The following is a 14,008-nucleotide window of genomic DNA, read 5'->3' as shown; positions in this document are numbered from 1 at the left end:
GATAGTTCGAATACGCTTCTGAAGAGGGTGGTCCTGAAGGGCGAAAAGGACAAACCAGTTGACGGTGTTAACGAAACTTGTGCCAGTCATCCGTCCGCTCTCTAAAAAAACATAAAGGACGGAGAAAATTCTACAAGTGCTGCTTAACTCTGCACGTCTGATGGAGACCTTCATTGTGCGCAGGCAGGCGCAGGTACTCACACTAAGCTCCGAGTCTCTCTCGTCGTTCACTACGAGGAAGCCCACTGGACGAGCTGCTTGAATCAGAGGGACTATCGGGTTTATCTGAAGTTTTAAAAAACGGCTGTCAGACTGAGGGTAACGACAGAAGGGGCTGACCGTATCCGATCCATTATATTCCCTGCAAGGATCCGGCGAAAGTCCCACTTACTTATCAGGGATCGCACTCCGTCGTGTTTCAGGTAGATGTGTATGCATTTACATCGAAATGGTGTTTTCAAAGATCAATTGGACTGAGATACAGCCATTTCTTCATCCTTGTGAAAGGTTTGAGGTGGATTCGGATGGGGTCAGGGTCTCGAAAGTGGCGTTCAACTTGTGCGACCGTTGGTTACTCCGCTCGGCACAATCCGGATGTTAGTTTCAACATAAACGTAAGCACGACGTAGGATCCGAGCAGCTGGCTGATCGGTTCGCTGTCCACACCAATTGTGGCCTGAGTGCTCTCAATCCCAACGTACTACATACTGTACCCTACTCTTACCAAACCCAGGCAACACTCGCGCATCTACACGTTCTAGCAATATGGATATTGACAAACTATTCAAGGTAGAGTCTTATGTCTAAAGAATCTATCTTGTAGACTTTGCTAAGAACGCGCTCTCGCCACCTCCAATTTCCCCAGGTCCCAAAGCTGCCCACAGGCGGCAACAAAAGGCGCATGCCAGATGCTCCAACTCCCGAAATGCTCAAGAAAATGAAGTTCGACTCTGACTCCATGGCCAGTGCAGCGGGTCCATCATCCATGGCACCACCCCCACCACCGAAAGGCGCGTCCTCATCCGCCTCGAAGTCCGGTCCAAAACGCGCCTATGTCCGAGACGAAGAGGATGAAGACGCTGAAGCTGAGGAACGAGCGGGAGACTTTGCGCCTGGTGGAGACGCGGACTATTTCACGGAGGAGGATGATGAGGGACGGTTCTTCGGTGGAGGGCTGACGAGCGAGCAGAAGGAGATCCTCAACATATTTGAGAATGCGGGCGAAGGTGCGCCGGACGACGTGCGTTGTCTCCGCTAACTATTGTCTTGGAACTATGCATGACTTACTGTATTTGGTAGACGGAGACGCTGAATGCAACCGGCATTCGGAAGCTGCTATTGAGGTTCGAGAAGGCTGCGAACAGGAACCAGGATCAACGTTCGAAATACCCTGATGATCCTACGAAGTGAGGGGGTCAACATCTTTTTCTCATATCACAACTTTCTAAACGTTTCTTTGTTTGTATTTGCACTTTTAGGTTTATCGACTCCGAAGCAGACCTTGACAGCGCCATCAAGGCGTTACTTCCCCTTGCCCAAGTACCTTCATTGGCTTATCCGGACCTCGTGCGCTCAGGCCAAGTAGCAACTATTGTCGGTCTTCTTAGCCATGAGAATGCGGACATCGCTCTGGATATCATCGAACTCGTGCACGAGCTCACGGACGAAGATGTTGGCAACGAAGGCGAGGATGAGGATGAAGGAGAGGATAGCGAGGCAGCTCTGAAAACATTGATTGATGCTTTGGTGCGTCCCATCTAACCGTATACATGCACGCTAACACTGACGGACCCCTTGAAATGACTGCAGCTGGAAAACTCAATATTGGAACTCCTGGTGGACAACATGACACGCTTCAACGAGGCAGAAGAGGCAGACCGACAGGGCATATATCATGTTCTGGGTATCTTCGAGAACATCGTCGGGTCCAGACCCAAACTCGCAGAGCTCCTCATCTCGAAAACGTCGCTTCTCAGCTGGATGCTGAAGCGAATCCAAGAGAAAGCGCATGACGACAATCGCAGCTATGCCGCCGAGCTGCTCTCCATTCTTATGCAGGACAGTCGGCCTAATAGGCTCGAGCTGGGCAAGAAGGATGGAGTGGAAGTGTTACTTAAGGTCGCTTCGGTATGTCTTCCTTCCAATGAGCATAATTGCACACTTCTAATAACATGTGTACAGCAATTCAGGCGCAGAGATCCGGCGGATGCTGACGAAACGGAGTTCATGGAGAATATCTTCGATGCTCTATGTTCTGCACTGGTCGAACCAGAAATAAAGGAGCTCTTCCTCAAGAGCGAAGGTGTCGATTTATTGGTGCTCATGATGAAGTTCGTGTCTCACCATCATGTCATTTCGCGGATTATCTGCTAACACCAGCATTTCATAGAGAGAAGATGCAGTCACGGTCGCGGTCCATAAAAACTCTGGACCACGCCATGTCAGGTCAAGCTGGTACCGAGAGTTGCGAAACTTTCGTGGAGGCGATGGGTCTCAAATATTTGTTCTCCGCTCTCATGGGCAAGGTGCGTTAACTCAAATCTTCCAGCCACCTCGCCGGGAAAAAACCCCTTTTCGTCTTGTCTCATCACCTCCCACCTTAATTTCTGCCTCCTCCAGGCCTCGAAGAAGTCAAAATCATCCTCGACCCCCGCCTCCGAGGACACAACCCACATCCTCTCCATCCTCTCCTCCCTCTTCTCCAACCTGCCCTCCGACTCCCCCTCCCGCATCCGCCTCCTGGCCAAATTCGTAGAATCGAACTACGAAAAAACGGACAAACTACTCGACGTGCGCGAGTCTGCGCACTCGCGGTTGAAAGTCGTGGACAAGGAGATCGAGGCGGAGAAGAAGGTGGTGAGGGAGAATGGAGAGGAGGTGGATGAGGAGGAAGACGTGTGGTATTTGAGGAGGCTTGATGGAGGGCTTTATACGCTGCAGATGGTGGATTATATTTTGGCGTGGGTGATGATGGAGGATGATGGGGTAAGTCTCACCTCGAATACTTGTTCGTTTCGTGCGTTGAGTCTGACGTTCTTGTCACTTCTTTGTCTTAGATCCGAGCACACGCGAAACAGATGTTGGACCGTCGAAACCGCTCCTTCAAAGATATCGTCGCCACACTTCGGGTCTACAGCGACAATATCACGGAAGAGACTCCTCCCGATCGCATGGACGTCGATGGCGCTCCGAACGGGCAAGACATCGCACCGACACAAAAAGAGATCTTGGGACACCTCGTCGACTTTCTCGAAGGTTGCTAGTCTGGACCTCTGTATACCCACAACAAATCTTTTGTTTGATGCTAGATGATAGTACTGGTGACTTTTCCAGATTCATTATACGACCCTCTAGGATACTTTTCGCCAAGAAATAAGATACACATGCTACACGTATGTAGCAAGACGTACAGAATCAGTCGTCTACAACGGATGGGGAGTGAGCTACGAGACGGAAAGCGCGGCAGTCGCGAAGACCATGTCGAGTGCGCCTTTGGCCTTGACGAGCTCCTTCTGGAAACGAAGCTCTGCCGCGACCTTTTTGCGGAGACGGAGGAAGAGGGTGTCAATGAGCGGTGATTGACCGAGAACGGGAGTGTACATCTCTGCAATGGTGATAGAGTTAGTACTTCGGGAACTGTCACGAAGACGAAAGCGAACGAGGGAGACGTACCGATGACGACGCCTGCGACGTCGCATACCATCTCGCCGAATCGTGGGTCGGAGACATGTTTCAGAAGGAGGCGTAATATTGGCTCGAGAAGAACGTCGTCTCGACCGGCGAGTGCACTGCGCAATCCATCACGGTGGATAAGCTCTTGGATGAGAGCGAACGTCGTCGTTGGTGGGATTTGCTACCAATGAAAATTTTCGCATCAGTTGTATACCCGCGACAAGAAGGAAAGGGAAAGCAGGCAGACTCACCTTGCGCAACACAGAGTCCAACGCCGCAGAATACTTGAACGTCTTCAACAACCTATCATACTCCTTCAGCCTCTTCCTCCTCTTCGTCTCCACCTTGAACTCATCCACGTCCCCTACCGGCCTCGCTTTTGTCTTGTCTTTGATCTGGAGCTGACCGAGATTGGGTATCGTACCTCCGAGGAAAGACTCGAATGTGCCTGCGCGGAGAGAGGCGGCGGAGAAGGGCCCGTCTGCGGCTGAGGCTTCTGAGGCTTTTGGCTGGCGTCGACGGACGGAGAGGGTACCGTCGGACATGCCAGCGGCTATGTGCGTGTCATCAGGCTGAGGAACAGGGTCAGGTCGACGAAGTACGGAAGAGAGGAAATTTGATACGCACAGAAACAGCAAGACAAAGAACTGGTGCGGGGTACCGCATGGTATGTACGACATTATAATTCGAGACATCGTACACTTTCACCATATGATCCAACCCACCAGTCAACACTCGAGACGCATTCGAGTTGAACGCGAGCGAAGTGACCGTCTTCTGGTGATTTGAGAGCGCCCTGGTGCATCGACCACCAGCGACGAGATCCCATACTCGGAGAATTGACCCGGCAGATGAGAGAGCCACGGTCCCAGAGGGAAACATGAGGACCTGTTCGACGGGTGTAGAGCCGTGTGCCGCATGCGAGTCTCCCACTGCACCCATGAGCATCTCGCATTCTCCTGTGCGGGTGTCAAATAATCGGACGGTACCGTCGTATGAGCCGGTGAGGATGAGATGTGGGTCAGTGGTGGAGACTTGTCCGGAACGGACGTAGTCGGTATGGGACTGGAAGATGGTTATTGGGGACTGGGAGGGAACGTCCCATAGTCGGACGGTAGTGTCGTCAGAACATGAGAGGACCTGGGTTTGGTCAAGAGAAGAGAATTTGGTGACATGGACAGGTTGTTTGTGCCCTTCTAGTGTTCGGAGGATGGCACGAGAATTGACGTCAAAAATCTGTAGAAAAGTTGTGAGCGTCTGAGGCAGGATACGAAAGGAAAGCAAGAAACCTGTATGAGGCCACTGTCGTCGCCGGCTACGAGCAGCTTTCCGTCTGCGCGTATGGACCCACTCCGTGCAACATCCTTGAATCTCGAGATAGTTTTTGTGATCTTCTGTGTGCGCGGTGCGTATATTTGCACTCGTGTGGCGGCGGTGACTGCATACCGGTGTGGCTTGGAGGGCGCGAAGTGAACGGAGGTGACTGGGGCGTACTCCTTGACGAAGACGGGATGCTTGAACTGTCGCCAGTAGCGAGAGTCTGCGCTGTGCCGCGGGGGCGCTGGCCTTGCGTGTTTCTGGACGAGGACGGGCTGGTAGTCCATCGAGCTCGCGAACAGCGCAAACCGACTTTTTGCGGAGAGTGAGGGCCTGGTCACGTGTGTCGGAGATCGATTTCGAGATGGATCAAAACTTTTGAAAGTGCTTCGCGCTCTCCCCCTCATCTTCGCCTCTCCATCCCCTTCACCGTCTCTCAGCTCTCTCCACCCATCCACTCTCCACCATGTTGTTGTACTCCGACGTTCTTACCGACGATGAGATGTTCTCTGATGCCTTCCCCATGTATGTTCCCCGCTCTCACACAAATCTTTGCTCCATCTCACTTGTCTTTTTTCGTCCCGTTTCACTTTTTCAGCAAGCTCGTCGACGACATCGTCTATGAGGTAGATTGCCAGCTGACCACCGTCAAGGCCGGTGCCGATATCGATATCGGTTCGTCTCCAGCGAGCATCCGTATGCTACACTCACGCCGAAGCTGACCGCACTGCTCCTTGCCATCTTTGTATACTAGGCGCCAACCCGTCCGCCGAGGAGCAGGATGAAGCCCTCGAGGAGGGTGCCACCCAGGTCAACAACGTCGTCTACTCCTTCCGTCTCCAATCCACCTCCTTCGACAAGAAGTCCTTCCTTACTTACCTCAAGGTTCGTCTACACACACACAGTTCTGTCCATATCTGGATCGTTCTCATCTAATTATCATCTTATCCCGTTCTTTCTCCTTTTGGCGGTCGATTTCATCTGTGTGTAGGGCTACATGAAGGCCGTCAAGACCAAGCTCGCCGAGACGAACCCCGACCGTGTGGAGGCCTTCGAGAAGGGCGCCCAGGCATTCGCCAAAAAGCTCGTCGCTAACTTCAAGGACTACGAATTCGTACGTTCATCTCTTTTCACTATTCTTGGTTGGTTCTCGGTACTCATACTCCCCGTGAATAGTACACCGGCGAGTCCATGAACCCCGATGGCATGGTTGCCCTCCTCAACTACCGCGAGGACGGTGTCACCCGTACGTTATCCGCTCCTCACCACTTCCCATCCCCATACCTAACTGAATCTCGCATCTTCTCTAGCCTACTTCACCTTCTGGAAGGATGGTCTCAAGGAGGTCAAGCTCTAAACTGCTCTTCCCTCCGCTTTTTAGTTGCCGTCCTCCCACCCTACTTTGTGTCACTACCTGTTGTTTTCCGGCCCCTGTTCTTCTTTTCTTTGTCTTTTTGTTTTGGTCTCTACGTGAGTGTAGCTGGGGAAGGTTGTCCGCAAAAGAAGGTGTACCTTGCTGTATCGAAACCATCGAAATGGATCATGTTGTTTTCCGCTAGCAAAACATTGAACACTTTCGCTCAGGTCCGATAAGTTTCGGTGTGAATTGCGACTAGTGGTTGTGGTGAACTACGTATGAGTAAGAGTGTCTGATCATCGTGGTAGAGGAATGTACTTCGGTATATCCGGCCATAACTTACTACTATCCACCCCTTCGTGCATGGAAACGGAAAACCACGCACTGTGAGACTCATCACCCTCATACTGAACATACTTATCTAGTCCTCGGTGATTTCCCGGTTACTCCAACCACTTCGAACATGTATAGCACACAGGGAAATTGAGCAGGAAAAAAGAGAATAAATATTTTGATAAGCGTGCACTACGATAATCGACGAGCCGTTCCGATCGAAAGCGAACAAGATTACAGAGCTCGAAATTCAAGAGACGATCCGCTAACAACTACTATGACTATGACTCTCCAAGCACCGATTTTCAGCACGGAGGCTGTAACAGGGCAAAGCGCACCACCACCACCACCACCTCCACGCACGTCCTCATGATCGTCCGCCTCAGATTACACACCCCACCCATCCACCACACCCTCACGATCTCCGTCCACACACACCCTCACGAACGAACAGTCACTCACAACTCATCATGATGCTGCGCACCCTCCTCCCCCGGTATCTCCCTCTCCACCGTCTCGTTCTGCGCCGCCGCCGCCGGCTTCGGCACCAACGGGTTCTTCGCGTTCTCCTCCACGAACGCGATCAAGCTCTCGAGCGACCTGTCCCCGTCGTAATCGATGAAATCGCGCGAGCCGGCAGGCTTGAACTTGATCGTCGGGAACCCTGCGACGCGGAACGGTACGGAGGCGGGCAGGTCGTTTTCTGTTGCTTCCATCTTCGCGATGAGCAGGCTGTCGCGGACGTGTTCGAAGCGTTCGCCGAGGGAGTCCCAGGTGGGCTTCAGGCGCTTGCAGTGACCGCACCTAATGTAGATGTAGGATCAAACAGGTCAGGATAATTTATGACGTGAGATAGGATACAGAAGAGAAAACGCACCAGGTGGCGTAGAACTCGACGAACACGTCCTTCGAATCGTCGAACACGACCTCATCGAACTGCTTGCCCACGAGCGTGAACACCGCCTCATCCTGACTATCCGGAATCGGCTGACTCTTCAACTGCGGCTGCAACCGTCCCTCCACAAACGCCGCGACATGCTCCTTGACCGCCTCCGCGCTCAGGTCCGCCGTCTGATCGAGCGGGTACTTCAGCTGTTTCCCGATATCCTGCACGACGAAGCTCGGCCACTTGGGTTCGACGAGGTTCAGCGCCTTGGCGTGGTCTCCGAATTTGACGGCGTCGATCCAGACAAAGTTTAGAGTCGATTTGTATTCGGCCGCGATGGGCTTGATGGAGTTGATCGTTTCCTCTTTGCTCTCCGCGACGGAGGGGTCGAGGAAGACGTACGCGAGGGGTTTCGAGCTCTGGGAGTACGTCGCGTAGTTCTCCGCGTTGACTTCGTCGATGATGGGGATCGAGAGGTCGAGCAGCCAGGAAGAGAGCTCGTCGACGGTGGTGGATTTTATGGGGTATGGGTAGGGAGTCTTCGGGTCGTCGAAGGAGCGGTAGAGGACGATGGCGGGGGGAGTGACGCCCTCGGCTTTGAAGGCGTCGGCGTCGGTGGAGAGACCGAACAGGTAGTCGTCGCGGTGTTTCTCGGCCGCGGCACTGAATTCTGAGGCGGGAGCGTCGGTTGGGGAGGCGACGTAGGCGATGGCGACGATCTTGTCGGCGGTCTTGAATTCTTCGAGGTTGGAGGACGTTACGTCGGAGACGGCGGGGAGAGATTGTCTGTGAACACGTCAACATTTTAGCATGAGAACTGGGCGGGAGGATAGAGGGAAGCTTGGGGACTTACTTGACCATGTAGCTGATGATACCGTCGGTCTTCCTGGGACCGGTGTAGTCTGTGGCTTCACCGCTCCGGAAGACTTTCAGAGTGCTGAGAGGACGTTAGACGGAAATATGACCGGCAGCTACAGAAAGAATGAACGTACGGGTATCCCTGAACGCCGTGGGATTGGCAGAGGTCTGCTTCGTCAACGCAGTTGACCTTTGCGAGCTTCACGTTCTTCTCCTTCAGTGAAGTGGCAGCCTCTTCATAGTGAGGAGCAAGAGCCTTGCAGTGTCCACACCTACCATCCACGGTCAGGTTATTACTTCGACGTATGAGGAAACAGATAAACCTACCAGGGTGCGAAGAACTCTACGAGCATGAGCGGCTCATGGTCGACGACCGACTTAAAGTTGGACGAAGTCAAATCAATGACGTCCGAGGCATCGTCGGCGAGGACGCTCGAAGCAAGCAAGAGCGCAGAGACGGACACAGACGAAACGAACGACGAGAAACGCATCTTGTGTTTGTCGTCGTCGAGGTGGTGGTGGTGAAGGAGGAAGGAAGGGGGGGACGGGCGGTAATGCGTGCCACGTCTCGTCTGCTCAGCGCGTCTTATGTAGGCACGGGGAGGTTCGACTGACGTGTCACTAGTACTTTGTGAGCTGGAACGCCAGCGCTTTCGAATCGGGCTCGGGCACGAATAAGTTCGTATGACACACAGCATTTCTGTTGGGTTCATCAAAGACTGCATAGGCCCATCACTCCATTTCTTTCCAGGTCCGCTGATTCAGTATCACACTGCGTTGAGACGCACATGAACATCAGAGTAGGCATATGAGTACGAGGTGGCGCTGTGATTAGGGCGTAATTTCTAGAGGCTAAGTTACATGCTATACGACAAGCAGACGTGTCCGAAAGCTCATAGCTGGTTCAAATCGAAATTACTGCCTCGCTGGCGTCCGTCGCCATACTGTTTCACGCTCCGCTGGAATGTCCGAGGCGGGGGAAAGTCGGTCGGAAAGATGTGTGTTCCCGCGTTCGGAGGTGGTGAAGGGACTGCAAAATGAAAGATAACAAAGTCAGGAATCTGGTAGCACACGACATATGAGCTGGATACGTACTCTTTCTGCTCGGTGGCGCCGTGGGAGCCGTCCCGTTGACCGGCGGAGTCGAGACATGTCTGCTTGGCGGCAGGGAAGCAGACGTGGTTCTGTTCCTCAAGGACGGAGCTCCCGGCGGCGGTGGGGGTGCTAAACTACGTCTGGCTGGTGATGCCGACGCCGGTAATGGTGGTGCGAGACTCGGAGGAGCTGCCTCCGAAACCGTCCTTGCACGGGAGGGCGGTGGTGGTGGAGGAGCAAGAGGGGCAGGGGGCGGTGTTGGCGCAGAAGGAGCATTGCCATTCGCAGACGGAAGTTTACGACTGGGTGGGGCTGGTACAGAACGCGCAGGGGGGGCAGGAGCAGCAGACTGTGAACGAGCTGGGGGTATAGGCGCGACTGAGTGTGGTCTGGCTGGTGGAGGGGGTGGAGGAGCACGGCCTGGAAGAGTCGGGGGAGGAGGAGCCTTGCGAGCAGGGGGTGCGGGAGGCTGGAGACTGTTCCGGGATGGGATGGCAGGAACTGCTCGAGCGGGAATGGCTGCAGATACCGGACGAGTCTGGGGCGAACCGGTGCGGGGCGGGATGGCTGGCGGCGGTCTCTTCTCAGGGCTCGAGGCTCGCGGAGGAGGGACGGGTCGACGGGGCGGCGGAGGTGCAGCACCACCCGAGGGTGGCCCAGGAGGCGGCGGTGGCGCACGAGAAGGCAGGTGCGGCGCTGCTGGGGGAGGCGGAGGTGCAGGAGCAGTAGGCTTCCTGGGCGGCGCTCGGTTTGGAGGCGCAGGTGGTGCCGGTGCTGATGGCGCTGGGGGTTTGGGGGATGGTCCGTTTCTGTTGGGTATCGACGGTGGTTTGCCCAGCGTTGGAGGTTTTCCTGTTCGCGATGTCAGAGATAAATATCACGACCACATACACATTCATATAAACGCACCTAGATTGTTCGCTGCAGGCTTGAGCTTCGGCATACCTCCAGCAAACAGACCACCGAGTTGGGGAGGGCCTCCACCTGCCATAGCAGCTGCCATACCACCACCACCACCTCCGCCTCCTCCTCCTCCTCCACCACCACCACCACCACCTCCGCCTGCTAGGGAGATTCCGCCTCCACCACCCCCACCTTTAGGTTTATCGACAGCTGGCGCGCTACGGTCATTCGTCTGTGACTTCTTCAGTCTCTTTCCAGCTTGAATCTGTTGAAGCAGTTCGCTGGACGCCATGGGGAGCAAGTAGAGCAATAGAGGAGGAAGAGAGAAAGAGAGGTATAAATACAATGCGCGGTGGGCTCCCAGCTCAGTCGTGAATCGCGATTCCGTGCACAGGTTCAGGCACCAAATAATAGTAAATTATGCCACAAAGCAGTGTGGCGGATGTGGCGGGCCCCGTTCAAGCGGTCTACTGTTCCTTGGTTTTGACGAGTAGCACAAATGGCGGCTATGGTAATTGACACAATAGTACGCAAGATATAGGGAATACAAATTGGAGACAAGATTACAACAATCACAAAAAGGATAACGGTTCAAGGTACAGTTCGTAAGTCCATCACATTTCCCACAATAATCGCACACAGTCAAAATAACAGTACTCCCTTTGTTCTCCAAACACACAACCAGCCATTATTCCATCACAATGATGTTTAACGCATCAACCAAGCTTCGGAGCCTCACGACCACGAATGAAGCGGGCTGCATTGCTCGTGGATGTCGAGTTATCCAGGTTCACAGTAACGTTGGCGTACTCCAGAATCGGTGTCGCGGAAGCCTGTGCACAAGTCCAGTTAGAGGTGGATGGGCCGCAATGAAGAAAAGGGCGGGGGGAAGAGGGGAACGTACGCCAAGAAGGTAAAAATGCGCAACGTTCAATAAAGTCTGTCCACCTGCCATTCCGGAAGGGAGGGTGACGCTCTGTGTGATATTACATTCAATCATCAATGTCCTGTAAGTGAATATGACGAGTAGGTGGAGGACGAACGATGTTCTGATTGGGCGGCTACATGCAAAAACAAAACGTTCGTCAGCGTTGGAAAAGCATATTACGGTGGAAGCGAGGTAGAATATATCTTGACATACCTTCGCGGGATCGCCCCCGATTATAGGCGTGTAGTTACCAGCGTACAACGTACTCCCCATCGTAATACTCGCATTATTGCTACAAGGCGTGACACTAAGTATAGCAGAAAGGTCGAGACGGATTCAATCAGCGATCAGATACATTATACAGTCCTGAGTCCGGAAGTGAATGCGATCAGATCGGAGAAAGGCAGAACGCACGAGCATGCGACATAGGAAATCACGACCGAGACGTGTTCGACTCCAGTCAATGAGTTCTGCAAGACACAATTCACTAGTCAGCATCGACCGCAATAGATGGCTACGTAGATGAGGGTGGGTGCGGACATACAGGAAAGTCCAATTCGACATCGGTCGATTGACCAGCCATGAGGGTATCCCCCTCGGCGGGAATAGCGACACTGATACCCTGCGCGAGCGCAGAGACGACGAACAAGAACACAGCGGCGAAGATGGATTTCATGTCGATGATGGCGATAGGCGTAGAGGACTAGCAGGACAGAAAAGTCGTAGAGGTTGGGTCGTCAAGCTTCAAGTCGTAGCAGGGTCGTAGGGTTAGAATGCAGAGTTGCAGATCCAACCAACCATCAACAACCCCGCTTTACTTATACTATGTGCACGGAAGTAAACTTTCTTTGAATCGGCCCTCGGGAGAAGACGCAGGACGTCATACTTCCAGTCATACTCAGACCGTATATAACGGAAGCATGATTGATGCACATAGATACAAAACAGATGACATTCGTCCGAAAGCCCCACAACACATGTACAGGAATTCCCTCACAAAAAGAAGGATTGGACAAGCCTCGTGCCATCTCGCAGGCGGTGCAAAAGTCTGTTTATGGGCGTTCTGAGTTACTCGATGGACCCAAGTGTCACGAAGGATCAAGAAATCGCATTCAGAAAGCAGAACACATGTTCCATTCGTGGAGTGGACAAGCGCGGAACACGGCGTGGAGAACCGGGTTTGGGAAAGATGGACGGGGGCGGAGATGCACACCGCGTGCGAGTGGAGGCAGCTTGAAGGTGAGTTTGAATAGTGGGCAGCTAGAAGGCGAAGTGATTTGTTTAGGATGAGTCAAACGTTCATGGACATTGGCGACGGAGTTGGAGTTGGAGATGATGACGAAGTGAGGTGAAAGACGGCCGAGATGAGAGTTCAGGCGAAGGATTAAACATCGTAGGCCAATGGGAGAGGGGAAGGTTTATACATGAACAGTGCATAAGATAAATCAGAACCCTCGCGGCATTTGACCTCGGCGAAGAAGAGGCTATGTTGACGGAATGCCAAAAATACGGGTTTACCATGCTGCAGCATTGCGGGTGGGGACGGGAGAAATCCGCGAGGTCAAAGGGGCTGCAGAAGAAAAGGCAAGCATAATACATATTCATCGCATACGAAAACAATACTAACCGGATTATCCCCATATGAGCATATTTTATCTTGTTGTAAAGAACGCATGTCTTTCAGTCCAGCCCTCACGACAACAAAATGGTAACGTACAACAAGCCACCTCGACCTCTCAACAACTCCGCCTAGTCACCAGAGGAGCAGAAACCGTCTAGTATGGCTTCTTCCTGTTCTTCTTCAGGTCGGACTCGAGCTTGCGAGCCTTGCGATGGCCGATTTCTACGGGACGCACAGCAGCCTGCTCAGCCTTCTTGAGTTTGATGGGACGGTTACCGACATATTTGCCTGTATGAAGATATCCGATAAGCACGGTATAGAAAGGCGTTAGAAGTCCAACTCACCGTCCATTTCCTTCCAGGCTTTCAGGAAGTCTTCGGGGTCAGAGAACGCAACGAAGCCGTACTTAGCCTACAAGGCTCGTCAGCAGATAAAAATACAAGCAAAGACAAATCAACGCACCTTCTGGCTCAATCTGTCCCTGATAACACGCGCCTTCTGGAAAGAGGTGTATTTGTTGAACGCATTCGCGAGGACATCGTCTGAGACATCATTACTCAAATCACCAACAAACAAGCGGAACCATGCTGTAATACACCCAGAGTCAGCTAAGAGGTGGAGTGGCTTGAAGAAAACCAACGCACCAGGATTCCATTCCAACAGAGTCTGGTCCTCCCACTCCTTTCCTCCACCTTTACGCAGGACAGTGACCCTCTTGCCGCCCTTCGCCAGCTTACCACCAGCTCCACCACGCTTGTCTAGCATCGCACCTGGCACATAGACACTCTGTTGGGCGAGAATGCCGACGTCGTATTCGTAGGCGTTCGCTGGGACGGGTGCATTGTGGGAAGACGACCCGGATGGGTTCGAGTACACTGGTCCTTGATAAGGCTGGTGGTAAGGGTTGACGTCGGAGGACGATCCAGCCTGAGCATTTTGCTGCTGGTAGTATTGCTGGTAGTAGTTCTGCGCGGAGTATGGGTCCATGATGAGTCGCTCAAGAGTGAGAAATGCGGAAGAAGCAAGCCGTACAGAGGC

General features: G+C 53.1%; 7 protein-coding genes across 7 annotated transcripts; 2 read left to right on the top strand and 5 right to left on the bottom strand.

Moving 5' to 3' along the window:
- Positions 1-744: 744 nt before the first annotated feature.
- STEHIDRAFT_77503 (DUF1716-domain-containing protein) lies at positions 745-3,335 on the top strand. The gene is made up of 9 exons (XM_007302411.1): positions 745-789; positions 866-1,240; positions 1,300-1,406; positions 1,479-1,746; positions 1,810-2,127; positions 2,182-2,330; positions 2,390-2,525; positions 2,620-2,985; positions 3,057-3,335. Exons 1-9 carry the CDS (start codon positions 766-768, stop codon positions 3,261-3,263), a joined length of 1,950 nt encoding a protein of 649 aa, XP_007302473.1. The 5' UTR covers positions 745-765; the 3' UTR covers positions 3,264-3,335.
- A 9-nt stretch (positions 3,336-3,344) lies between these two features.
- STEHIDRAFT_95685 (WD40 repeat-like protein) lies at positions 3,345-5,278 on the bottom strand (the record flags this gene model as incomplete). Its single annotated transcript, XM_007303004.1, has 5 exons — positions 3,345-3,604; positions 3,673-3,853; positions 3,924-4,244; positions 4,300-4,908; positions 4,962-5,278. Coding segments are annotated over 5 exons (1,589 nt in total), but the record flags the coding sequence as incomplete, so codon positions are not given.
- Positions 5,279-5,392: 114 nt separating this feature from the next.
- On the top strand, positions 5,393-6,578 carry STEHIDRAFT_167750 (translationally controlled tumor-associated). Its single transcript, XM_007303003.1, has 6 exons — positions 5,393-5,514; positions 5,588-5,664; positions 5,744-5,874; positions 5,981-6,103; positions 6,166-6,235; positions 6,300-6,578. Exons 1-6 carry the CDS (start codon positions 5,456-5,458, stop codon positions 6,344-6,346), a joined length of 507 nt encoding a protein of 168 aa, XP_007303065.1. The 5' UTR covers positions 5,393-5,455; the 3' UTR covers positions 6,347-6,578.
- A 559-nt stretch (positions 6,579-7,137) lies between these two features.
- On the bottom strand, positions 7,138-8,914 carry STEHIDRAFT_55264 (disulfide isomerase; the record flags this gene model as incomplete). Its single annotated transcript, XM_007302322.1, has 5 exons — positions 7,138-7,483; positions 7,557-8,351; positions 8,419-8,502; positions 8,558-8,695; positions 8,751-8,914. The coding sequence occupies 5 exons, from the start codon at positions 8,912-8,914 to the stop codon at positions 7,138-7,140; spliced, it is 1,527 nt and encodes a 508-aa protein (XP_007302384.1).
- Positions 8,915-9,260: 346 nt separating this feature from the next.
- STEHIDRAFT_167749 (uncharacterized protein) lies at positions 9,261-10,759 on the bottom strand. Its single transcript, XM_007303002.1, has 3 exons — positions 10,428-10,759; positions 9,519-10,370; positions 9,261-9,453 (listed from the first exon to the last, which is right to left on the bottom strand). The coding sequence occupies exons 1-3, from the start codon at positions 10,711-10,713 to the stop codon at positions 9,317-9,319; spliced, it is 1,275 nt and encodes a 424-aa protein (XP_007303064.1). The 5' UTR covers positions 10,714-10,759; the 3' UTR covers positions 9,261-9,316.
- A 149-nt stretch (positions 10,760-10,908) lies between these two features.
- On the bottom strand, positions 10,909-12,060 carry STEHIDRAFT_167748 (uncharacterized protein). The gene is made up of 6 exons (XM_007303001.1): positions 11,894-12,060; positions 11,764-11,819; positions 11,563-11,656; positions 11,465-11,482; positions 11,326-11,397; positions 10,909-11,254 (listed from the first exon to the last, which is right to left on the bottom strand). Exons 1-6 carry the CDS (start codon positions 12,023-12,025, stop codon positions 11,138-11,140), a joined length of 489 nt encoding a protein of 162 aa, XP_007303063.1. The 5' UTR covers positions 12,026-12,060; the 3' UTR covers positions 10,909-11,137.
- Positions 12,061-12,671: 611 nt separating this feature from the next.
- Positions 12,672-13,999, bottom strand: STEHIDRAFT_77495 (RNA-binding domain-containing protein). The gene is made up of 4 exons (XM_007302410.1): positions 13,615-13,999; positions 13,433-13,557; positions 13,315-13,381; positions 12,672-13,258 (listed from the first exon to the last, which is right to left on the bottom strand). The coding sequence occupies exons 1-4, from the start codon at positions 13,955-13,957 to the stop codon at positions 13,125-13,127; spliced, it is 669 nt and encodes a 222-aa protein (XP_007302472.1). The 5' UTR covers positions 13,958-13,999; the 3' UTR covers positions 12,672-13,124.
- Positions 14,000-14,008: the final 9 nt, after the last annotated feature.

The sequence above is a fragment of the Stereum hirsutum genome, assembly GCF_000264905.1.
Source record: "Stereum hirsutum FP-91666 SS1 unplaced genomic scaffold STEHIscaffold_5, whole genome shotgun sequence".
NCBI classification, from domain to species: Eukaryota; Fungi; Basidiomycota; class Agaricomycetes; order Russulales; family Stereaceae; genus Stereum; species Stereum hirsutum.
This window is presented reverse-complemented; position numbering and strand designations above follow the sequence as displayed.